The 26,766-nt window shown below is 35.6% G+C and overlaps 1 protein-coding gene across 2 annotated transcripts in view; it reads left to right on the top strand.

The window, feature by feature from the left end:
• LOC136028368 (G-protein coupled receptor dmsr-1-like) overlaps positions 1-26,766 on the top strand; it is a 97,021-nt gene that overhangs the window by 26,260 nt on the left and 43,995 nt on the right. For both annotated transcript variants that reach the window (XM_065706160.1, XM_065706159.1), the window contains exons 3-4: positions 8,502-8,810; positions 26,318-26,516. In XM_065706160.1, coding sequence (XP_065562232.1) covers positions 8,502-8,810; positions 26,318-26,516 — 508 coding nt within the window. The remainder of the gene's footprint in view (positions 1-8,501; positions 8,811-26,317; positions 26,517-26,766) is intronic.

Raw genomic sequence — 26,766 nt, 5'->3', positions numbered from 1 at the left:
TTTTAAGTTTTACTATTGTTCTTCATTTGAAAAACCTATGTTTTCAAAAACCTAACTTTATTAGGAAAACCTACTATTCTTTATTTAATTTATGATTTTCAAAAACCAAAACAGTTTCCAAACCTACATTTCCAAAAACCTTGCTTCATTAGAAAAACCTTTTATTTTGTATTGAATTTATGTTAATGTTTAATTTGCCACCCAGGGTTTTCCAAAATATATGGGGGCTACCATCAATCCTAAGACCTTTGTCTTTATATTAAATTTTGAAATTTTCATAACAATGCTTAGAGAAACAAGTATTATGTAGACAATTTACTTTTCAAAATCAAATACTTTTCCCAAAATCAAAATGAAATATTTTTCCCAAAATGAATGGGAAGCTTTTAGGAAGATTATGGAAAATAACCCTGATAAGTGGAAGCGCTCTGTGCCTATGCTTCACGCTTCACCCTATATTTTTATATGTTCCTGCTATTGAAAGAGGGTCATAGGTTAAATCTGTCCTATAACGTAAAATAAACCTCCTTCGTAAAATTTCCTCAGGAAAATTACATCTTCGCTGAAGAATCCCCCCTCCGTAAAATTTCTTGCAGACGATTCACCCTGAAAACTTCTCAATGGCGTACTTTCATTTGAAAAAGGCTATAATTTCTAATCATTTTTCTGATCGCTCCGGTAAATCATCTGATTATTTTCCAATTTGCATGACCTACAAAACTGTTTTGATGCCCTAGGCACAGACCCCCCCCCCATAGTGAAAGAACTCAATGGCTTCCGTGCTAGTAGCTTTGGTTCAACTATAAGATTCTTTTGTTATTAGTTTTATTGGATGAACGACTTATAAAAACTTATATTTTTACGGACTGCATTAGCGGCAGGCCATTGTGCCCTATGAGACTACGAAGATATATTAATATGCTTTCAATAGTTCTCAGAGTTTCCACTCGACATCATTTTGGCCATGTTTGGGGCAAAATCAACGACAAAAGGCAAGAATTTGTCTCTAAGCTATGGCGAGATCTCTTTTTTACTTCAAATATAACCCACAGAGATTATACTTACATTACGTATTGCCTGGTTTAACCGTTTGCAATTTTTCTTCATATTTTCTGTAAAACCGTTCGACTCAAGTTTGATGATTTTTGTGTTTTTCCCTATTATATATCATACTTTCTATTTAATGTGCTTATTTTTTAATCAATTTTGTACCCCAAAAATCCAAAAATCCCCTCGAAAGCCAAGAATGTATACTGGGGACCTCGAGACCTTCCTCTAATCTTAAAGTTATTAAGATATCTTATGATTCCTTTATTTTTCATACAATTCTCCTGTTTTTGTTTAACCCCCCCCCCCTTCCCCGTCTCTAAACTTTATCTTTCTGAAATAATTTTCACGCTATTGGTACATAAAACAGTTAAAGCGCTTACTAAATAAGAGGAGCTTTAGGATGCCTTTAAGGGGGAGGGGTAAGTCTTTGTTTTGAGACAAATCAATGCTATCAGTGGCCCTGCATATGCAAATACATATATATGCCATTTTATATCTTTAAACGAGCAATAGTTTTGTATTTATTTATTTAGTAATTTTTCCCGAAAATGGCTCCATATTTTTTTGGAAAACTGGCATCCTGTGATTTTCTGGGCTGAAAAAACAGTCTAGAGACAGGTTATGAGTTTTAGAAAATTCTCAAGAGCCTTTATCTTGAATAAAAATTATATGAGTGACGCCATAGCTATGAGTAGATTTCAAGAGCGTAAATCCGTAATTTTTGCCTCAATAGTAGGTATATCGTTTTTAATGTCTATGACGCATACAAAATTAAACAAAAAACATAGCGAAGTTTAAAATACCAAATTTAATGAGTCTATTTACAAAAGGTGTTACCGTCGTTTCATAATACCTAGCGGACAAAAAGTAAATTAACAATTGCTTAAAATGAACAAACTGGACCATCATATCTTTTTTAATTGTGAATACTAAATATCAATTATATATGTTAGCTACCTACAATAGGGGATAGAAATGCAAACAAAAACCCTTCATTATCATGAAAATCCTTTTACCTTGAAATAAAAAGGGTGTTTCCTAGTTATAAAAAAAAGAAAAAAAACTAAAAGGGTGTTCCCATATGAAAAAGAAAACAATCCAACTAAAAGGAAGTTTTTTTTTTATTTGGTTATTGCCAGAATATTACGTTTTATAGATAACTTTTATATGCGTATTTCCTTGAAGATAAATAATAATAATTTATATTTGTCTCCTACTTATGATGCAGTTCAGAGGAAAATCAACTATGCTATCTAAACGAATCATGTCAATAGTTCATTCCTTTTCACTGTCAAACAGTTCTTGGCGGCGAACTGTTAGTAAGGAGCTATTCGGGCTAATGTTACCATGGGGGGAGTTGCCGCAACATTAAATTCATCAATAGAATTCGCTTTTTATCGCTTTTAATATCAAGTTTAGATTTATCCGTCAAAAGCTAAGACCCTGAGAACATTTGTATGATTTTCAATAAAAAGGGGAAAATAATCCGAAAATGATGAGTGATCTTGATGAAAATCCAATAATGAAGTTCAGGATATCAGAATATCCAGTTGTAGAGGTTTTAAGTTCCCAACTACAAAAATGTAGAATTTTCCTTTTTTTTTCATCCCGGAAGAAAAAACACGGATGCGCATTAATTGGTTTGTGTTTCCTCTAGGGGTTATCGTATCAAACCAATTGTTCTAGAAAACCAAGACAGGGCTAATTTAAAGCGAAATTAAAATTTATAGTTCCTTTTTAAGTAATTAGAAAGACTTAGCCACGGGAATGAGAATCCTACCATATTGTGCCATCAAACTACGATTTTACCCAAATAGGTAAAATTGATTACTATTGAAAATTGGGAAATATTATTCGATTTAAAAGCTATTAAAATACTGTATGCTGGTCTTCCCAGATGAAGTAATCATCTTCATTCATTCATTAATTCATTCATTCAGATCAAGTAATCATCCAGATCATTTCAAATGAAGTAATTCCGCATGGTGGCGCATTTGTTTTTAAAAAGCCACTTAGTCCAGGCAATATCAATGTTTAATATTGATTGTTATTTTAAATTTGATTTAACTAAGTGTTAATTCACTTAATGTTATTCACTTAATGACTCATTAATTCACTTAAAGTTTCGTAACATTATGTACAGATATGCAGAATTGAGCATAAGCTGTTTTCACAAAGGGTCAGTAGATCCCCCGATAAATTTTCCCTTGAATATTTACTACGGCATATCTCCTTGGAACATCTCCTCCGGAAGCTCCCCCCTCCTCGACAATTGCCCCTGAAGAATTCACCCTACATGTAAAATTGAGCAGTCAAAGGGAAATTGAGAAAAATAAAAAGAATGAAGAAAGGAGGGATCCTGCTATATTTTACCTACATTTCAACATGCATGTAAAATACGTCACGGTAAAGTATCGAGCTCTTCTTGGTAAGGAACTGTAAGTAAGGAATGATTCCGGCCAGTAGTAAATCAAACCATAAAAAAAAAAAGAATTTTGATAATAATTAACACTTGAAAAAATTGTATTTTTATGCTGATTACAAATATATAACATGTATTAAGTTTAATGCTGTACATCCAAACAACAGTGCCCACACACACATACACACATATGTTACTTATATTCAGATCAAGAGCTCCATCCTGGTTGAAGGGCATGTAAAACACCGCAGCTTGAGTGTCATGGGACTTGCAGGCCAAAGGAGGTGCATTCTCGCCTTGTATGGAGGTTGTAGAGGGTCCGGCAGCTTCACTGTCATAAGGTGAACGTTTTGAAGGCCCGGTGACTTCTTGCATGTGGAGCACATATGGCCTAGAACTCTCCCCTGTAATGGGACTGGTTCTTAGGCACTATGCATAATCCTCACTCTCTTTTTGGGGAGGGGGGTATTAGTCAGGGTTTTCCTTAAAAACAAATTAAATTGAATTTTTCATGTAGTGAAAAACTACATCTTATTTTCAAAACATCCACCATTTAGATTTAACTCATCCCCTACAGCACCCCCACCCTTTCTATATCCATGCTAGAAAACCATAGTTTTGACGCTTTCTCTACGATAAATAAAAAAACAAGTTTTTTGAACAAAAGTAAAGTATTCAACTAATCGAAAATAGAATCAAATAATCTACCTAAGTATTTTTAATTCTCCAATTTAATTTTTTGTCCTTAGTCATGCTACAATAAAGCTATAAATGTTTTATACAACGTCGTTTAAATGTAGTATTTAAACGCACCGCTTCTTTATCACTATCGGAAAGGAAATTTAGGCTACAATTGTGAATACTGGGTTTCGTGCTTATTTATTTAAAGAGTGACAAAATAGGTTTGAGATGCGCCTAAAAATACCTTCTCAAGGTATACATTATCCAGTAGATTCATCTCATTTTCCCACCCCTCTTTTTCAAGATAATGTAAAGTAGTTAAACTACAATTTTATCAGAAATAGGTAATATAGAATATGCTAGAGGAAAAAGCTACTGAATCAGTAAACTTCAGGGTTACAACTAGGGGTGAAGGGGAGGGGAGCTCATTATTATTGTCAGAAAAAGACGTTGGTTTGTTTTTTAGCATAATGAAGGATAATTACCCACTCCTTTCATTTAATGCCCAAACAAAAAATATATTTATGCAAGTGTTTAGGGTGAGTCCTTTTCAGTAAGTATTTAACGGTATGTATAGTACGTGTCGTAAGGTAATTATTTGCAATCTCTCTGAATGCATTGATTTAGCAGACAACAAGATGCCCCCTCCTATATAATAGCAGCTGTTCGGTAAAAAATAAGGATTTACATCATTGAGGGTTTAACCCAGCTTATGCCTTTTTTAGAAACTTGCTTGAAATCAGTTTAATAGCGTAATAATGGATTTGCGGGAAAATAAAATTATTCTATCAGTGTAAAACTTTCTGTGGGGGAGGGGGATGGGTTTTAGCTGTTAATTCAATATAGAAAGTTATACTAACTAAAAATTAGGTATTACACGGAGAATTTTTAATAGGAAATGGCGGGAAAAGCATGAACATATTGGGACGATTTAAGGACTAGGCCCTTACTTCGGAGGGCCCATGAAGGTTTTTAAAGGGGAATCTAGATTTGGTAGGGGACATGAAGGTTTTTAATCATAACGACCAAGGAAATTCTTATTTAGTGGACCCTGCAGGTTTTTAGAGGACTATGAGAAACTATTAGGTAAAACCAAAGCAATCCTAGGGTATAGAAGCCTCTGAAGGTTTTCATTACACTCTTAGGCTTCTTAAGCACAGCAACCATAGAAAAAATATCCCCTATGACGTGACAGACACCTGCATCTCTTAGAAAATTAATAACACATGTGTCTTGAGGGGTCGTTGTTGAACTAAAACCATTAAAGGAAGAAAGGAGTAGTGGGTAGGGGCATTGTCGAAGTAATTGGGACGTCACTACTATTATTTTAGTCGTTATTTCTTATTTCTCATTTTTTCCCAATGTTTTGAAATATTATAGGACACTTCTAAAACCAGTGTTTTTTGGTAGACGGCTTTGTTAGATAAAAACAGTTTTCAATAAAAGCAAATGACGACAAAATTGAAGGTTCAAGGTTATGGTGGGGGGGGGGGGTCAGCGACCGAACTCCTGTTTATAGTAATCTCAGTTATTTTCATGTTTGAATTAGATATTCATTTTAATTTCTACCCGTTTTAGGATTTGTAAACTTAAACTCAAAACTGAAACTTGGAAAAACCAGTTACAAATATAATATGAGAAGAAAAAAAAACCCTACAAAACACAAAAAACCAAAAAATTGTTTCCAACAAAACAATTTTCGAGGCAACTAGAAATAAATATATAAAAGAAGCAATATAACTGAGTTCAGATGCAGTGATGCGGGGCTTCCTAAGTAGAGGATGATTTCGTTTTGCAATAGGAATGAAGGCATCCCCGTGCAGTATCCATATCCAGGCTTAGTGTAAATCAAGGGAGATAAGACATTATTTCCTACTTCCCCCCATATATACGTATATATGCTTATATTTATCAAAGAGCTCATAGAGATTTAGGACCCCCGCCCATTCATAATACTTTCCCCTCCTTCAGAATAGCTGATGTACAAACTTAATCTTTTATTCATTCTTATTATTTGTCTTAGTTTTCCTTTGGCTGCTCAATTTTACATTTGAGGTTAATTTTCTTGGGTGGAATCTTCTGAGGGAGGGAGAGTATTTTATGCGAGAAAAATATTCCAAATAGAGATTTTTTGCAGGGGGAGGGAATTTCTGGGGAATTTTCGACAGGGGGTTTTCTGAAGGGAAAACGTCGGACTCCAATGTCTAGACATAATCGCTATTCACTGGTCATAATTTACTTCCTCTTTTACAAGCATGATGGGTCCCTGATTGGTCCAAAATGGAGATGGCTAGAAATTAATTTCCACAGACGTAAACTGGCCTCAGTGACGCATTTTTAGATGTTCTCTCGTCAGAAGAGATTGTGAAATCCTGTTGCAAACTTAGCCAGGGATTTAATTTGATGTTTACAAAGTAAAGAGGAATCCTATCATTCAAACAGAAGTGAGAAATTCCTCTACAAATTTGGACCAGGAAAAGATTATCCTCAAAACTGTTTCTCTTTTCTTTTACTTGTACATATTTAATCCACAATATTTAACCAATATATATTTATTTTATCCTTGTATACTTTAATCCAATTATATTTCCTTCCACTTAGTATGGAATCAACCAGTAGAGTATAATCTTTCATTCTTATCAAAAACTTATTTTATACGGAATTTTGCCTATGAAATTATGCATTATTGTGCATGATTTTATCAAACATCAAGTTAGTCAACTTGGATAAATCAAATTTTAAAACAAGTGTCGATATTAACCGTTTATTTTATACGGTCGATAGGACTCTCTGGCAACGAATGTGCCGCTTCGCGGCTCAAAGCTTGTAACATCTGAAACTTGTAAGCTTAATGTATTGTTTTCCAATAATTCCAAATCAATTTGCTACCTCAGAAATGCCATTCGGTGCCACAAAAAGGCAAAACTCCCCTTTGTTGTGGTGCAATTTCTTTGGTTTCTTAAAAACTTTGCTATAACTTTTAATTTCTGCTATATGAGCCATCTTTTGATTTTCTAGCCCTATTGCTTTGATATAATAACTCCCAGAAAAGAAAAACGTAAAAAAGCAAAACAAACAGACAAACAAATAAATACACATCCATTATATTCCTTCTCGAAAAAAAAGAGAGTGTAAAGTTCCATATTTTTGTAGATGGTAGCTTGAAACCCCGTACAACAGAGCTGTGCTGAATGTAATCTAATATGTTGAAATTGATGGCGCAACTTTCATTATAGTACTGGCCCAGTAGGGGAATTTAACTCTTATTTTTGAAAATCAAGTTTTTTTTTCAGACTCCTAGCTTTTGACAGGATTGATATTTTGTAACTGTGTTCGACTAACGGGAGGGGCGGGTTCAGTTAGTAGTGATTGGTGGCTCGTATTGGTTAGAACGGATTTTCCAAATTGCTGAATCAGGTGCTCAAGCCGGACTTTAAGTGGAGATAAACTGAGTTTCGCGAGGGCTTGGTCATAGGTTATGTCGCGGTTTTGGAGTATAATCCTTGTTGCTTCTTTCTTGACGGTCTCTATGTCGCGTAATAGATACGCCGTGCGGATAGCAGATGAACCCCACACAGGGCACGCGAACTCGAGAAACGGGGGAACATAACACACGTAGGCATGGAGGAGAAGTTTGGTATCACACCCAAAACGCATCATTTTGGTAAGTGTCAGAAGGCTTGCATTAGCCTTGTGGACGGTTAAATTAATATGGGCACTAAAGCTACAGTCACTAGTGAAAGTTACTCCTAAGATTTTCATTTCGTTCACAATCGGGAAAGGGACTAGAGGCATATCTATATTCTATTGAAACGAATTATCTTCGACTTGGCTAAGTTGATGGTAAGATCATGACTTGAACATTTGGTCATTAGCTGATCAAATAACTGGTCTGAAAATTGCTTTGTTACAATAGTGTTTTCGACATGGTAAGCGAGCACTATGAACAGTGGAGAGGACACTGTGCGTAGCGCTGTCCCTGCTGAGAGCTAAGGTTTCCCACCTCTCGGGCAACAATTTCTGTCTACATTTAATATATTGAACCTTTTTTTGCTACCCCTCCCCCCTAAAAAATTCCCACGTACGTACCTGCTTTCCCCTTAGGGGACAATTCCTTTGCGCTTGCACTGAGGAAGCCTTTTTATTACAATGGATTCGAGAGGACTCTAATATATTTCCCAGATGGAAGATAAGGTTATACGAAAAGATTACCTTTACCTAAAAGAAAGTACTTGTGTTTTAGAGAGAATGAAGAATGTCATTAGAATGTCATTAGAGAGAATGTTCCTGTCCCGCTCTCTGTGGTCATTTATAGTTAGACTACAAGTAATATGTGTTTTTATTTCAGATGGACAAGAACATCTACATGTGTGAATCTGCATCTTTCGGCTTATCCTACACAGATTATTACCATGGGTGGACCAGTATAGTTGTCTGCTGCTTTGGAGTTGTTGCAAATACTCTCATTATCGTAATATTGACAAGGAAGCATATGATTTCACCAACAAATTTAATTTTAACTGGCCTTGCTGTTGTTGATGCCATGGTTATGATTGTATATATTCCGTTTAGTGTTCATCTATATTTGGATAAATCAAGATATAGACATACATATAGCTGGGCAGTATTTATCCTTTTTCATGCAAATTTTACTCAGGTAAGTGGCGTAGCACTTTAAAAAGTTTATTATTATCAGAACTTTAAATGATTTTACCGCTTTTAACACGGTAAAAATTTGCCATTTTCAGAAGGTTCAACACCCTTGGAAGTTTTGCTTCCTAATGACTGATTGGGTGAAAATTTAAAGTAAGAGTGCTGCTCTTTAATACACATATGAATAAATTCAAGTGATGGCTAAAAACTTGTCGAAAAATCGCTAGTGTTATGTGTTTCTTCTTTCCACCTGATCAATCTTTTCGTTACTCGACGTCACCTTTTCATATTCATTTATTCCTAGCCGTAGTGACTCAGTCTTCTTAACATTAATTTTCAAATCTATTCTAGCTCCCTGAAGATGCTAAAATCATCAGCATAATCTAAGTCTAGGAGAGTCTTGTCTCCCCATTTGATTCTGTGGTCTCCAATTGCCTTTCCTGCGCTCCTTAAGACAATATCCGACATTATTCATCAAAATAATCGATATGAACGGTAATACAACACACCCTGCTTAATTCCCGATTTAAAATATTTGATCCCGAATTGCATTACTTAAAATACCTAAAATTAGGTAAAAATACCTAAATGACGAAACAAAGCAATTCCTTTTTTTTCAAACAGTTTGCCAGTGTTTTGTAGCTTTAAAATTTGTGCTAGTATACCCATCCTCCCAAGAAATGAAACAAAAAACCTATTATACCTGAATGAGGAGACCGAAATGGCAAACACCCCCTGGCTTGTTTCTGATTTGGCATTATAATCTTGGATTTCCTCCATTTACCATCAAAAGGATAAATTCCTTTAATTGCGACTATTTCTTATTACTTACCGCTACTACCTTTACTTATTTACCGTTTTCCCTATTACCATTTTTACCAATACTTACCATAACATTACCATTTTTTTATACCAAGCTTTTCTGAAGTAGACAATAGCAAAGTTGACCTTCGACAGAACCCTTACATCAGAATTGATGCCAAACAGCTGCACAGTGTTTGGGTTTTGCAGCAGCGTAGGTTTGCAAAACCTCTTTTCAAATTTTGAAACATGCGGTGAGGTAATCATTTACAAAAACAGCTTTTTCAGGGTTATTGCAGGGCTCTTAGAGGAGAAGAGATCAACAGCTTTATTGGCTCTTAGAAGAGATTGACGAAAGAGATTGAAAGATCAGCCACAGTGATATTATGTCGATAGCGTCGAAGGCAAATTAAATCAACCCAAGGCAGTGTAGGCCTTTTTTTGTATTCTAAATATTTTTCTGCTACCTGTCTGATCTTCTAATCTGGTCATCGGCCCAGAATGGGTCCTTCACCCAGAACTGGTCTTGCTGAATGCAGTATCAGGGCTGTATTCCCGAAGGGAAGGGCGGATTATTGTATTTACCCCCTTCCCCTCCGATATATTCCCTTGTAAATTGGTCAGAAAAATGCAGGTAAAAGACCATTCTTTCAACTACTAAATAATATTTCTCGAACTTGTTTGGTAGCCTTAACCCATAACAAATTCTTTTGACACTCCTGCCCCTACAGCCTGAATAAAATATTTCAAAGTACCAATACCATTCAACATAAAGAAGAAATAAATAAAATGCTGAGTTCTCCCCACGACTATAGACATGTTCTTGTGCTTACCCTTTCCCATGTCGAAATATTCCTTTGACTAGTAAATTGGTCGTAATAATGCAGGTAAACGACTATTTCTCCTAAAAAATTAAAAAAATATTATAAGAACTTGTAAACTAATCTTTAAAAATAGGAATGAGGCGTTGGACTTTACAGTCCCTACCGGTGGTGCTGATCTCCGTTTCATGGCCCTTCAGCCAGAATGGCCCTTCATGGCCCTTCGCATAACCTTATGGTTTACCCTCCCTAGATTTCTCCAGGTACTGGGTCGATTTGGTTAAGCTTAGAGAGTGACGCTACTGGCCCCGATTCGAAAGCGAATAACTAGCGGCACCAGGATTCGAGCCCTTGTCATTACAGACAAAGGATGTCAAGTCTAGCGTACTAACTACTCGGCTAGGACGGCAGCAGGTGAAAATCCATAGCCCCCCCCCCACCCAAAGAAAAATTGTTACGGTAGCCCGACCCTTAAAAAAATCCTTCAAATTAAAGATTCAAAGTCTGGCCAATCTTAATTTTGGCTTTACTCAGTCTTTGATCGATGTTCTCTTGTTGGACAGCTGAATAGGAGAGACATGTCTGCACAGACGACAGCCATTGTCAGCGTATGATAATGCAATCGATTATCTTCTTAGTTTGATCCATTATTGCTCTACCATGCATAGTCAGGTATTTCAGGTCTCTGAAACCATGTATTTGGTATGGTAAGATTCCAACACGTAAATCCTGTAAATTACGTGAATTTAAGATGACAACTGAAACGGAACACTACTCAGGGTCCTGCTTCAAGTGCAAGCAAGTTATGGGTCAGGCAGCAGATTCCCTTTCTATTGTACATAGGATATGCAATGTTACAGGCCCAATGGCGAAATCCCATTAGGTGAAATGTTAGCATTCATAACCCCTAGAAGGATAAGGCAGAAATGGGTTGGCATTGAAGAAAGGTTGGAGCTTATAGAGTAAAAAATAGTCCTTATTTTCTTTCTTGGCGTAATTCCTGGGGGTACAACACCTAAGGACGGCTACTTTTGTATGTTCCCCATCAAGTATTGCTCTCTGGATTCTGGGCTTTGTTGGTGCTAATGACAGAGGGACCTTGCTTGCGGTGTTATTCGGTACCGACACCTTCTTGTCTCTTACTGCCATCAGACTAACCCAATGTGTGCCCTTTTCCAAAGTCCTCTCCAAAATTACCAGGAAGATATGGTTCCATGACACCCGCCATTACTACATTATTCTTTTTTCATTTTTTAGCTAGACAAAGCTTAGAACCAGATTGGTTCAGCCTCAGGACGTCCGGTGGCCGCATTAATATTATTTTAGTCAATGATGTTCAAAGAGATTATTCTTGAGTGGTACCCAGTCAAAAAGGGCCTTGAGATGAGGCTGTATCCGAGGCTGTATTTAGGGTTTCGATGTAGCAATAGGTATTCAGGAGGATGGCTGCAAACCTAATCGTTCTTAGGTTTACTTGATTCCTCCGGCTGCGGGCTAGATATCAAGAGGCACATGGAACGTCTTCTTCGTGTGCCAATTTGTATGGGACATAACTCCGAACAAGCACCACTACGCCCAAACAAGTACCAAAACCCTTCATCGAGACAAGAGTGTAAATTTCCACAACGCTTTCGAAACTAGAGGGAGTCGAATATTCACCAGCATGGATGATTTCTTTTTTTCTATCGCGCGATGGGAAATCTGCCTTCACACTCAAAACTCAAAACCTTAAACGTACTCAAAAGCTTGAACTTAATAAACTTACTCAGAAACTTACTGTCAAAATCTTACTTCGATTCTGATCCGCAAAACAAAACTGAGTTATTTGTGTTTTACTGAAAGCTATATGTGTCTTAAACAGTCTTGGAAAAAAATTAAACTGAATATTTGATATATAATGATATTAATTGCCGAAGGCTCAGCATTTCAAGATTTTATTTAACTGTACTTTTTATTTTCAATGTTATAACAAGTGCAAAGGAAAATATTTGTAATAAGATTTGTTTTCAGTAAAGTGCCAATGACAACAAGATTTTTCTTTTCATTAAAGCGTCAATGACACAGTAAGCTTTAGACTTTTAGAGTTGGGAAGGGGGCAGTAGTCAAACTCGTGTTAGTAGTGATTTTTGTTCATTTCAAGTTTGGTTTGAAGATTCAATTTAAATATTACTTGTTTTAAGATTAATTTATTCATTTAAATTAGTATTTGTTGTATGTTGGTTTGCCATGATTCTTTGTTTAAGCTCTGTTCATTTTTGGGTTTCATTTATTCTTTAATAGTAATTTCTCGTCGTTTATAGTCTAAATTATTATGGGAATTTATAAGTTTAGTGTAGCTCTTCAATTTTCTTTGAAAAACTTCTATTTTGCAAAGTTTTTTTTATTAATTTTTGATTAAGGAAGTTTCAAGTTATTCAACATTCCCCATGTAAACATCAAAGTTTTTTTTTTCAGAACCAAAGTTCCATTAAAGTATTAAAATATTAAAGGAATATTTTTTCAACATACAAGTTTCAAAGTTCACAATTGTAAGTGGTTGCTGTTGGAAGTAGCTACAGTTGCAGTCACAAACAGCGTCATTTGCAACCGCAGTACTAGGAATAGTAGTAGTGGCCCTAAAAGTTTCAAGTTAATGTCCTTACCTGTTCGAAAGATTTTGCAGTTAGGCCTTTCTGATAACTTGGATACATACGGTTTCTTTGAATTTAGCTCAACATACCCCTTAACATTCTCTGAAGTTTTGCTTAATACCCTTAGGCTTTTTGGACACACCCAGGAACAAACATTCTCCCTTTTCACAATAATAATCCTGTATGTAAAAATGTACAAATTGCATAATTTGCGATCCGTACCCTGGGGGTTGGGGAACATGTCATCCCCAAAAGCTTGGCTGTTTGACAGGGGTTGTGTTTGACAGGGGTTGTTACTACTGATAGTTCTTCAAGATTCCCCTCAACACTCCCTGCAACTTTTCAACTTTATAACCTCCACCGTTCCTTAGATGTTGATGATATGTCCTTCTGACAATAAACACGCAAACAGTTTGCTTTATTGTGTTCAAAATCCCTCTAAAAAGCTGTTGAGAGCTACATCATCCCCACTGGCATAATTATTTGAGCTTTTGACTATTTTGAACAAGACGTTCTTTCAAAATTTCGAAACAATATTTTTAGAGGGATCAAAACTAAGAAGGCATAGAACAAAGGCTGGCCGCCCTCTAACTACTTTTCAAAATCCCCTTCCCTGACATATCCTAAAAGTTTTTTCTCAATACCCTCAGCTGTTATTAAGATATTGTAGATCCTCCTTTTTGATATTAAATAAAAAACTAGTTTTTTTAACTGAAAGTAAGGAGCGACATTAAAACTTAAAACGAACAGAAATTACTCCGTATATGAAATGGGTTGTCCCCTCCGCAATCCCTCGCTCTTTACGCTAAAGCTTTTAATTGTTTTAAAAAGTAGAATTGTGGCAAAGAGTCAAACTTTAGCGTAAAGAGCGAGGGATTGTGGAGGGGACAACCCATTTCATATACGGAGTAATTTCTGTTCGTTTTAAGTTTTAATGTCGCTCCTTACTTTCAGTTAAAAAAACTAGTTTTTTTATTTAATTTCTGAACGTTTTTGAATTAATGCATGTTTGATTTTGGCTCTCCGCACATAAATTATTGAAATGAAATTTGTATATTAATTTTTTTTGGCTAAATGGCTTTCTCTTAGTTTTGATCAGACAATTTTGAGAAATAAGGGGTGAGGAAGGATGCCTAGCTGCCCTCCAATTTTTCGGTTACTTAAAAAGGCTACTAGGACTTTTAATTTTTAACGAATGTTTTTATTAGTAAAAAATATGCGTAACTTAAGAATTAACTTACGTAACAAAATTTTATATTCTTATATTTTTATTATGTGCACGAGGGGTTTGTACCCTCGTTAATACCTCGCTCTTTACACTAAATCGTCAGTTTTGTCCCAATTCTTTAAGAATCACCCCTGAATCAAAAAGGCCGTAGAATAAATAGTTGAAATTACTAAAAATACTTTAGCATAAAGAGCGAGGTATTTATCTCCTCCTAAATACGTCGCTCTTTATGCTAAAGTATTTTTAGAACCCCTCATATGCGTAATAATCTCTGTTCATTTTAAATTTAAATGCTATTCCTTACTTTCAATTGGAAAAATGTTTTCATGTTTATTTTTTCATTGTTTTTTTATAGTAATGCTAGAAAATCCCGCGCCCTTTTCATTGAATTTTTCTTCCCCCACGACATATTCCTCCAAGGAAAGATCCTCCCACATAGCCCCCTCCCATCAACCCCACCCCCAAAACCAAAAAAATCTCCCTGAAAACGTCTATACACTTCCCAATAACCATTACTATATGTATTAAATAAAAAAAAACAAGTTTTTTTAACTGAAAGTAAGGAGCGACATTAAAACTTAAAACGAACAGAAATTACCCCGTATATGAAAGGGGCTGCTCCTTCTTCAACGCCCTGCTCTTTACGCTAAAGTTTGACTCTTTCTCTCAACTCTACTTTTTGAAAACAGTAAAAACTTTAGCGTAAAAAGCAGGGCGTTGAAGAAGGAGCAGCCCCTTTCATATACGGGGTAATTTCTGTTCGTTTTAAGTTTTAATGTCGCTCCTTACTTTAAGTTAAAAAAACTTGTTTTTTTTTTATTTAAGTTCTGAAGGTTTTTAGTTAATCCATGTTTTGATTTCGGCTCTCCGCAGATGAATAATTGAAGCGAAATTTGTATATTTATTTATTTGGCTAAATAGCTTTCCCATAGTTTTGATCGAATGATTTTGCGAAAAAAGGAGGGGAAGGAGGCCCAGTTGCTCTCCAATTTTTTGGGTACTTAAAAAGGCAACTAGAAGTTTTAGTTTTTACGAACGTTTTCATTAGTAAAAGATATACGTAACTTACGAATTAGCTTACGTAACAAACTTCTATGTTCGTATGTTTTTATTACGTATATGAGAAGGTTCGCCCACTCGTCAATACCTCGTCAATAACTCTTTGCATTAAAGCTTAAATTTGTCCCCTGAATCACAAAGGCCGTAGAATAAATAGTTGAAATTACTAAAAATCCTTTAGCGTAAAGAGTGAGGTATTAGGAGGAGGTGAACCCCTTATATGCGTAATATTTTCTGTTCGTTTTAAGTTTTAATGCTACTCCATACTTCCAGTTGAAAAAAACTTTTTCATGTTTATTTTCTCATTGTTTTTTTAAATAATACTAGAAAATGCTGCGCCCCCTTTATGGAAATCTTCTTCCCCCATGACCGATTCCTCCATGGAAAATTTCCCCCACATAGCCCCCTCTTCTCAACTTCCCCCTCCCAACCAAAAAATCCCCCAGAAAACGTCTCTACATTTCCCAATAACCATTTATATATGCAAACACTGGTCAAAATTTGCAACTTGCAGTCCCTCCCACGGGGACTGTGGGGGAGTAAGTCGTCCCCAAAGACATAGTTATAAGGGTTTTCGACTATTCTGAATAAAATGGATATCTCAGAATTTTGATCCAACTACTTTGGAAAAAAACAAGGGTAGGAGGGGGCCTAGGGGCCCTCCGATTTTTTTGTTCACTTAAAAAGGGCAATAGAACTTTTCATTTCCGTAAGAATGAGCCGTCTTGCAACACTCTAGGACCACTTGGTCGATACGATGACCCCTGGGGAAAAGAAAAAAAAAAACAAAAAAAAACAAACAAACAAATTAACACGCACCCGTGATTTGTCTTCTGGCGAAAATACGAAATTCCACATTTTGTTAGATAGGAGCTTGAAATTTTTTCTATAGGGTTCTCTGATACGCCGAATGCGATGTGTGATTTTCGTTAAGATTCTATGACTTTTAGGGGATGTTTTCCCCTATTTTCCAAAATAAGGCAATTTTTCTCAGGCTCGTAACTTTTGATGACAAAGACTAAATTAATTGAAACTTATATATTTAGAATCAGCGTGAAAATTCGATTCTTTTGAAGTATCTTTTAGCATCAAAATTCCGTTTTTTAGAGTTTCGTTTACTATTGAGCCGGGTCGCTCCTTACTACAGTTCGTTACCACGAACTGTTTGATAATGGATACAGATAATGTCTTTTGATTTAGTGTAACACACCCCTCAGTATTCTGCAGAGTTTCACCTTAATGCCATTAGCCTTTTCGGATAAACCCAATATCAAAAATTAAAATTTGAATTTAAATCAAGTAGTTGAGGGCATCAAGCCATGGCTAATTGTAGAAAAAGCCAAGACATATAGTCCGAGAGAGTGAGAGGCATTTCCCTAATGATAAAATTTGCAGGTAAACAGTGGGTAAATTGCATAATTCTCAATCCTTACCTTGGGGCTATGGGGGGATGGCATCCCTGGAAGTATAGCTGTTAGACCTTTTGACTAGTTAAAAAAATGGCAATTTTGAAATTTCGATCAGTCCTGAAGAGGGAGCACCTAAAAAGAGTAAGGAGCGGGACCTAAAGTTTCTTTAACATCTTCTCAACACAATTTGAGACTTTCAACTTAATACCCCCGGTCGTTCATTAGATATTGCTGATGTTCCCTTTTCATAACGAAGAAGCACATAGAGTATTTTAATTGTGTTCGGCATCCCTCTCAGGATTTTCCTTAAAATTTCACCTTAAAACCCTAGGTTTTTTTGGAGACACAAGGTCAAACATGCCCTTTTTTCCAATTAAAAACCTTATATGTTAGCAAAGGGCAACTTGCATAACTTACAGCCCTTGCCCAGACGGGGGGATATGTGTGTCAACCTCAAAGGTATAGTTATTTCACCTTTGAACTATTTTAGCCAAAATGGCTATCTCAAAACTTTAATCTGATGTATTTGAAGAAAAAAGGGCGTGGTTGGAGGACTGGCTATCCTTTGATTACTTTTTAATCTTAACATGGGCGGTAAGACTTTCGATTTCCAATCAAAGTTTATGCGACTACCCCTTCCATAAAACAACCTCAAAGGTATGGTTATTTCACCTTTGAACTATTTTAGCCAAAATGGCCATCTCAAAACTTTAATCTGATGCATTTTGAAGAAAAAAGGGCGTGGTTAGAGGACTGGCTATCCTTTGATTACTTTTTAATCTTAACATGGGCGGTAAAACTTTCGATTTCCAATCAAAGTTTATACGACTACCCCTTCCATAAAACAACCTCAAAGGTATAGTTATTTCACCTTTGAACTATTTTAGCCAAAATGGCTATCTCAAAACTTTAATCTGATGCATTTTGAAGAAAAAAGGGCGTGGTTGGAGGACTGGCTATCCTTTGATTACTTTTTAATCTTAACATGTGCGGTAAAACTTTCGATTTCCAATCAAAGTTTATACGACTACCCCTTCCATAAAACAACCTCAAAGGTATAGTTATTTCACCTTTGAACTATTTTAGCCAAAATGGCTATCTCAAAACTTTAATCTGATGCATTTTGAAGAAAAAAGGGCGTGGTTAGAGGACTGGCTATCCTTTGATTACTTTTTAATCTTAACATGGGTGGTAAAACTTTCGATTTCCAATCAAAGTTTATACGACTACCCCTTCCATAAAACCTTAGGTTAACAGTAGGTAACTTGCATAGATTACAACCCTTGCCCCTGGCGCTGGAGGGGGGGGGAAGGGTTTGACTCCAGAATTATAGTTATTTGGCCTTTGAACTACTTTGGAAAAAATGGCTGCCTCAAAAACTTGTTCGAATACACTTGTGGAAAAGGACGTTGGGAGGTGGCTGGTTGTCCTCCAATTACTCCTGAAAAAAGGAGTCTGAAAAAAGGAGTCTTCAAGGAGTCCAAGGACTCCTGAAAAAAGACACACAACTTTCAATTTCCAATCCAATGAGCCCGCTCCTGATTTCATACGACCACCCCTTCCACAAAAAATCTTATATGGACAACTACAAATGGACAACTTGCATAGCCTACGGCCCTTGTCCTGGGGGGTATAGGGGTTTTTTTTCAAACCAGGAAGCACAGTTATTTTCCCTTTAGACTATTTGAATTAAAAGATTATCTCGAGAATTTTGATCGGATACATTTTGGGAAAAAAATTGCCCTCAGATCACTTTTGACTCTTAAAAAGGCTACTAGAGCTTTTGATTTCCAATAAAATGATTCTTGTTAAAAATGGTACTTTTGAAAAATACCCAGAGAAGTATTTTTTCAAAGGATATGTTTATTATATTGTCTTAGCAAAATATGTAATTATGTTACATCGTCTAGTATATGAAGATTCGGTTTAGTCAAAAAGTGCAGTTTGTTTTGGATATTATGTTTTGAACCTACAATAGGCTTTATATATAGGAATTTCTTTTCAAATGATCCCTTAAACACCTCTCCATGGTGCTTCAACACCTCACTAGCGGTGACTTAGAAAGAATAAGAAAAAAAGGAGACATTACCACATCCCATGTGAAAAAGTGACTTTCCTTGTTGCTCAAAATGGGGGAATTTATTTCAGTATACTGAGTTTTCGGCTATGGTGGTTCCAATGGTGCAATTTAGACCCAATCCGACGCCACTTTGTGAGGTTTCTAGTTATAATTTAGTTCGTTTTGCAACATAATTTTGCCATTAAGATTCACAGAAATAATTGTTATCATTCCTGAATTAGTGTCCGCTATAAGGACCATTAGGTCTCTAAGTAGAAATAATATCGGCTTCTATTATGGCTTATTCTTGTTGTGGCGTTAAAGCACTTTTGCACTGCTGATTAGCTTTTAAATCATTCTCTAAAAATGTATTTGATTTTAAATTAAATGGCAGCATCATTAGAAATAAGAATTTATTAATTTAAAAATTAAATTTCTCTAAAAATATTTGTATATTCGTTTTAAATTGAATGTTTTAAAGCAAATACTTACAAACGTTTTGTTTTTATTTCTTTGATTTTTTTTTTCTTTTTTTACTCAGATACCCTGTTTTGTACAAAAAAAAATACTTAAAGGAACAATGTAGATGTAATTTGTTGAGACTAAAATAAAGAAACAAATTCAAAATTAAATCGTTGAAACTATTTTTTAAATCAGAACACCAGACCAAATTCCTAAATCTATGAATTCCTTCGCTACACGGACGTCAACATTGGAGGAGGAGCGCGGTAATGGCACACCCCTGAAAAAGACAAAATAATATCATCTTTTCTTTGAGACTTTGCCCTTTCTATATACCGCTACCTACTTTTGTTCAAGGATGTATTCAAAACCTATTTTAATTATAATGAAGGTATTTTAATCTACTGAAACTTCAATTCATTACTATCACACCGATTCGTCAGAAAACTGCCCCTCCTGGAAATTTGTGCCTCTGGCAAAATTTCCTGGCTACGACCTTGCTTTGTTTGTTCAGGTCTCGTATCATTTCTTTTTTGTCTGTTCCAAATTAGAGATTAAATGTGACACACAACAGGGATTGAAAGGAATTGAACTTGACGTCTTAATGGCAAAATCCAAAAACCATCACATAGAGCAAAGTCAATGAACCTGATTGAGTGCTAGCAGGGAGACATTAACTACCTGCAATTCCGCTATAAAATTGTGCGTCAATTTCACTGGTTTAAGTCTGTGACGTAATTTTTGTAAGTTAGTGGTACTATTCCTTAATTTCTAGGGCGACAAATAGCACTGCCTTTTGAAAATCTGATTAATGCTTTTAAGGAAAATTTAACCAGTAAGAAGAGCAAAAAGTTAAGCTCCACCTGATTCGTTCTTCTGTGTAGAATTTTGAAGCCAGTTAGAACAACGAAAAGTTTTTGGGTCACAAGATTTTCTATAAGTATTATTTCTGTTTCTCTGTTGTTAGAAGATTAGCAGAAAGAAAACTTTGGTAAAAAAAAGAGTAAAATTCTAGTTTAGGGGCTTCTTACTATCTTGAGAAGCAGTTTAGTTAGGTGAATGAAATTTTCAGGAATGAATCCAGGCTTTAAACATACCCTGGAAAGGTATTACTAAGCTACGAAGTCTACCCTTATCTTAATTCCAGGGCTTAGAAAATTGCCTATATGAAAGATCACCTGTCTAAATTATAATTAAAATGTTTGAGGTTTGTCCCTTTTTCATCAGCTCTAGATTTTCAAATGCAATTTCTTATTGTTTCATTAGAATTTTAAGCCATACCAAGGTTTTTCCCCTCTATTTAACAAATGGATTTAGAGTTCTAAAAACCTATGAATTTGGATTGAACAAAGGTATAAGGCTCAAATCATTTTTCTTGTACCGCACTTGGGCAGAGAATCTATTTCGCAAGGTTTTACTTTCATAACACAAAGATTGTAGAAGGTCATCAAAAGTCAGCGCCCTTAGGATTAAGAAGAATGGGGGTAGATTTTTCAAGATACTTTCCCAGGAGATTTTTAATGCTCTGGATGCATTTCTGAGAGTTTTATTCCCTTAGTTCAAAGGCCATAAACTAGAATTTTTTCCAAACCAAGAATTAAAGAATCAAAAGTATCTTAATACGTGTCTAAAATATCATCTTGCCGAATTGGCATAAGTCTCAAATTCGTTCCTCGGAACCAAATTAGTTGTAGCCGAAAAACGAGCGACTATAAGAGAATAGGCTCCAATAGATCGAGATATACTATTCAATCTTACCATATTCCGATATAGGTACTTGCGTGTTATAGCGACCATATTTTATTCTTGATCAAACAGTTCGTGGTAACAAACTGTAGTAAGGAGCGACCCGGCTCAATAGTAACCAAAACTCTAAAAAATGGAATTTTGGTACCAATAGCTACATCAAAAGAATCGCACTTTAATGCTGATTTTAAATATATAAGTTTTAGTTTTACCCATAAAAAAGTTACGAGCCTGAGAAAATTTGCGTTATTTTAGAAAATAGGGGAAAACACCCCTAAAAGTCATAGAATCTTAACGAAAATCACACCATCAGATTCAGCGTATGGGAAAACCCTACTGTAGAAGTTTCAAGCTCCTATCTACAAAAATGTGGAATTTTATATTTTTTGCCAGAAGGCAGATCACGGATGCGTGTTTATTTGTTATGTTTGTTTTTTTGTTGTTTTTTTTTTTTGTTTTTTTCCCAGGGATGATCGTATCGAACCAGTTGTCCTAGAATGTTGCGAGAGGGCTCATTCTAACGGAAATGAAAAGTTCTAGTGCCCTTTTTAAGTGACCAAAAAATTGGAGGGCACCTAGGCCCCCTCCCACGCTAATTATTTTCCCAAAGTCAACGGATCAAAATTCTGAGATAGCCATTTTATTCACTGTAGTCGAAAAACCTTATAACTATGTCTTTGGGGACGACTTTCTCCCCCACAGTCCCCGTCGGAGGGGCTACAAGTTACAAACTTTGACTAGTGCTTACATATAGTAATGGGTATTGGGAAGTGTACAGGCGTTTTAAGGAGGATTTTTTGGTTGGAGGCAGGGGTCGAGAAGAGGAGGATATATTGGGGGAACTTACCATCGAGTAATTTGTCTTGGGGGAAGAAAATTTCCATGAAGGGTGTGCAGGATTTACTAGCATTACTTAAAAAAAAAACAATGAAAAAATAAATATGAAAAAGTTTTTTTTTTAGCTGGAAGTAAGCAGCAGCATTAACACTTAAAACGAACAGAAATTCTTACCCATATGAGGGGCTCACCTCCTCCTAATACCTCGCTCTTTACGCTAAAGAATTTTTAGTAATTTCAACTATTTATTCTGCGGCTTTTGTGATTCAGGGGTCATTCTTAATTAATTGGGATAAAATTTAAGCTTTAGTGTAAAGAGCGAGGTACTGACGAGGGGGCGAACCCCCTCATATATGTAATAAAAACATGAGAATACAAAAGTTCTTTACGTAAGCTAATTTGATAAGTTACGTATATTTTTTACTTATAAAAAGATTCGTAAAAAATTAAAAGTTCTAGTTGCCTTTTTAATTAACCGAAAATTGGAAGGCAACTAGGCTTCCTCTCCCGCTCTTTTTTTCTCAAAATCATTCGATCAAAATTATGAGAAAGCCATTTAGCCAAAAAAAAAATATACAAATTTCGTTTTAATTATTCCTCTGCGGAGAGCCAAAATCAAAACATGCATTGATTCAAAAACGTTCAGAAATTAAATAAAAAAAAACAAGTTTTTTAAATGAAAGTAAGGAGCGACATTAAAACTTAAAACGAACAGAAATTACTCCGTATATGAAAGGGGCTTTTCCTTCTCAACGCCCCGCTCTTTACGCTAAAGTTTTTTACTGTTTTAAAATTTAGAGTTAAGAGAAAGAGTCAAACTTTAGCGTAAAGAGCGGGGCGTTGAGAAGGAAAAGCCCCTTTCATATACGGAGTAATTTCTGTTCGTTTTAAGTTTTAATGTCACTCCTTACTTTCATTTAAAAAACTTGTTTTTTTTTTAATTTAATTTGTAACAAAAACGGTTTTCTGTGTCCACTCGGAAATAATCAGCTTAGCCTGAGCGAAATAAAATACTATGCAGGTATATTTTAATTAAATAGTTAACAGAGATGGTTAGGTATTTAATATTATGCGTTCCTGACGGCCTCCTTTCCATAATTTTCTGTTGTACGTGTATCCTGTGTGGGGAATTTCCCCACACTAAAAGCCCTTTTCATGAAACAAAACGGATTGGGCGCCTTTTCTTCTGTATGAACACCTTTTCATCATGGACTGTTTTAGGTTATTCTGCAACAATGTGAATCTGATGAATCTGGTCGGGTTTGAGCTTTAAGCAAAAAGCAAATTATTATAAACAAAAATATTTAATGATCAATAAGTGCCTTAAAACGTCTCTTAAAAGTCACCCTACCTACGTGACATTGTAAAAAATTTGTCCCGCGATACCAAAATCGTCGCAGTTGAAGAAAATTAAGTGACGGTTTAGCTTACTTTTAAATCCAGTAAGGTCTTTGCTCGTTTTTGCGCAAAGTCGAGACTTGGGTCGGTTTTGTACGGAGTCAGTCCAGTGAGGTTGACAGTCTTTCTATTGCTCTATGTTTTAACAAGATTGAAACAATCTTGGTTTCATATAAAATATTGGTATTTCATTTGAAATTATATAAGCAGTTTGAAATAAAAAATGAGCACTATGGTCAGCGTTAAGCAGTCGGCTTGTATCCATCAAGAGGTGTCCGTTTGGGACGAGAGGGAATTTTCCTTACTTAGGATTTTTCGCCCCTTCTCCCACCCTTTTCAGTTTTTTTTATTGAAACCTCTCCTCACCAAAAAAAAGTAAAACAGGACCCCAAAAGGGCCAAAATTTCTTTCCGGTCGCCTTGAAACTTATATCGCTTAGTCCTTAAGCCATGGGAAACCTAATACACAGAAAATAAATGAAGAAAAAATTAAATCCATTAAATAGGGGGTCAAACACGAACCTAACTACTTTCTCTACGGCTTGAAACTTTCAAGGATAGCTTCCTTAGTGAATGAATCCCATAGTTTTGCTTTTAGGGAATGAGCGTTAGGGGATTTGGTAATGGGGTTAGAAAACATGTCTTTCCTAAACCGTTTGAAACTTGTATTCGCAAGTTCACTAGCCAAGAGGAGTCTCAAGTAAAAAAAAATGTTTGGGAGCAACTTTCGCGCAAAAATGAGCTTGAAAAGGACCTTCTTTCATTGATCAGCTCAAAACCTAAATCTATAGGTTCTTGAGCCTAAATGACTCTAATGCACAAGAAAAAAATAGCGAAAAAAATATTGGTCCCCCAGAAAAAACCCCAAAGAGGGTCAACTAATCCAGTGTTGGTCTTATTGTCTCTATTCGTGGTTCTTTTTTTCTGAACAGATTGAAAGTTAAAGCTTTATCTTTTTTAGAGTAAGTGAACCCTAACATAAAAAAAAGTACTGGTACATAGTAATCCCTTTAAAAATGGAGCTCAAAAAAGAAGAAAAGTAATTTGTAAAATATTATACACAGCATGTGTTCTGGTGAGCTCCTTTTGATTTTCCTTCCATGCCACTAGGAAGGTTTCCTAAGGCTCACGCGGCAGACAAAAATTGCAATTTATATCAGTTTATTTGCTACTTGGCAGATTGCCATGATTCTTATTAAACACCCCGCTAGCAGTGGATAAGGTGGATGGGACTCATCAGTACTAAACGAGCAAAAAAGTGATTTTCCTTGTTGTTCAAGCCAGGGAACCTTTAAATTCTATGTTTTCTTTTGTAACGGTATTCGGCCATGGCGATTCCGATGATGAAGATTTTGTTTCGATCCGACGTCATTTTTTAGGATAATATTTTACTGTTAAGACTAATCAAGATAATAGTTACCATTCCCGAATCAGCTACAACTGCAATTTGTTCCCACTTGCCAGTTTTTTTTTCTTTTTTTTCTCACTTGCCAGGACCTGATGACTCTTCACTTGCTAGCCTATTGCAATTACTTTTTGTTTATTATCGAGTATTAATTCAGGTAATGAATCTATTCACTTGAGATTTGGCAATTCTTGTGGTAAGTACTAGACCGGCAGCAAATATTCGATCAATTTCATTTCTGGGCAGATTCGTATCCAAAATAAAAGGATAGATTATAATGCTAAGGGATTCAAAAACGTTGCGATTTTTTTGCGAGAAAAGTAGGACTTTAAAAAGATGAGGACGGTTTTTAAAGATAATGCATTTGTCTATGTAGCATACATAGATGGATGCCACAGATTGCTTTTTGCAGACAAAACAGAAAATTGTGTTTAGTAGTCTTTGATAATGAATAACTAAAAATTTGTGTGGCTGAAAAAATAATGGCTTCTTGTGTCTTCTGAAGTGAATATGTACTCTACAAATCGGCCAAAGTAACCAAATATGCTATGTTACATTTTTCTCCAATTGATATTAGTAGCCTACTTTCTTAAACTCAACGCGATCTCATCCAGTTCGTATGTTTTTTCTTAGTGCGGCAGCATTTTGTAAAATATGTGTTTTGGTTTTGTATATGAAGAAAATAAAATAAAAAAAATTAAAAAATATGGTATCTGTACACACAATTTACGTTTTCGAAATACGCCAGGTTCCCTTTGCTCACTCGCGAAAGAAGCGGGTTGATACTAAAATGATTTTTACAGCCCTTATGATATACAAAACAGTTGGTCACGACACATCTGATCGACTTCTAATTACGCTCTTTGTACAAAACACTTTTTGTCAATAAAAGTAAAAAAAACCGAAGCGCGTTTTTAGCTTCTTCTTTGAAATTTATATGTTGAAACATAAACTCCTGTTGAACTGATGCAGGGGAAATGTGGCTCAATGGGCAAAAATCTGATAGCAATTATTTCTCCCTTTCTAGCTTATATTTAAGAAAAGGATGTGGATTATTGTTTTGTTTCTGGCCCGACAATTTATCTTCATTATTTTTTTATTCTTTTCGTTTTTCGGAATGCCATTCTTCTCCAGTTGTCCCATTTAATTAGGGTCTTTCCTTTTAAAAGTATTCCATAGTTGTAACCTAATAATACAAACAAGAGCTGTTATTTGTGTGTTCCTTATCGGAAATTTTGATGAGCCTCAGACACTTCAGGACTTCCAATAACCGATTCTGTGGATCCTGGACAGTAAATTGTTTGGTGGCATTTTATTTGTTAGCAAAGGATTATAATTCATCAGCACACAATAGAAAATTGACTTTCATAGGAAAAGGGTTGAGAATATGAGGATGAATTAGGGTGGAATGATTGTATAACCTTCAGAGCTTCTGATGACCTGCTCGCTGGCGTTTTATGATGAAAAGTGATTTATCACGTGATTTAGTATAATTTTTCAGCAAGGCAATGAGCATTTCTCTACAATTCTAGACAAGTCATCACAACTAGATAAATAATTCCAGCTCCTGTAAATAGAATATAACAAAAAAAGACAAAATAGTTTTTGCTTGAAAGTCATTCTCAGAAAAACAAAATTACAATCAGATTATTTTTAGGTTCTGCATACAATCTCCATTTGGCTAACCGTCACTTTAGCAGTTTGGAGATGTCTCACAATCTCACAGCCAACAAACCAAGCTCTATTAAACAGCACACAAAGAGCCAAAGTTGCCATATTAATGGCTTTCTTTGGCTCGATGATAATTTGTGCACCAATGGTCATGATGTTTAATGTTCAACTAAGCCCACCAGAAGGTAATTTAACTTTAGTCCTAATAAATTATCGGCTATAAATAATTTCTAAGACCACACTGGCACCTCTACTCAACCGTCCTCTGTGCAGAAATGGAAAAATAGACCATACAGACAAGCACTAAAATAAATAAAAAGGAACCGTTAAAAACAATGATTGAAATAAAAGAAGACCCTCTTCATGCAGCGGTGACAGGATAACTGAATAAAAAATCCGACGTAAAAGGACAGTCCAAGATACTAAATCGGTATT

The sequence above is a fragment of the Artemia franciscana genome, chromosome 6, assembly GCF_032884065.1.
Source record: "Artemia franciscana chromosome 6, ASM3288406v1, whole genome shotgun sequence".
NCBI classification, from domain to species: Eukaryota; Metazoa; Arthropoda; class Branchiopoda; order Anostraca; family Artemiidae; genus Artemia; species Artemia franciscana.
Note: the sequence above shows the minus strand (reverse complement) of the source record. Positions and strands in the feature narration are given on the sequence as shown.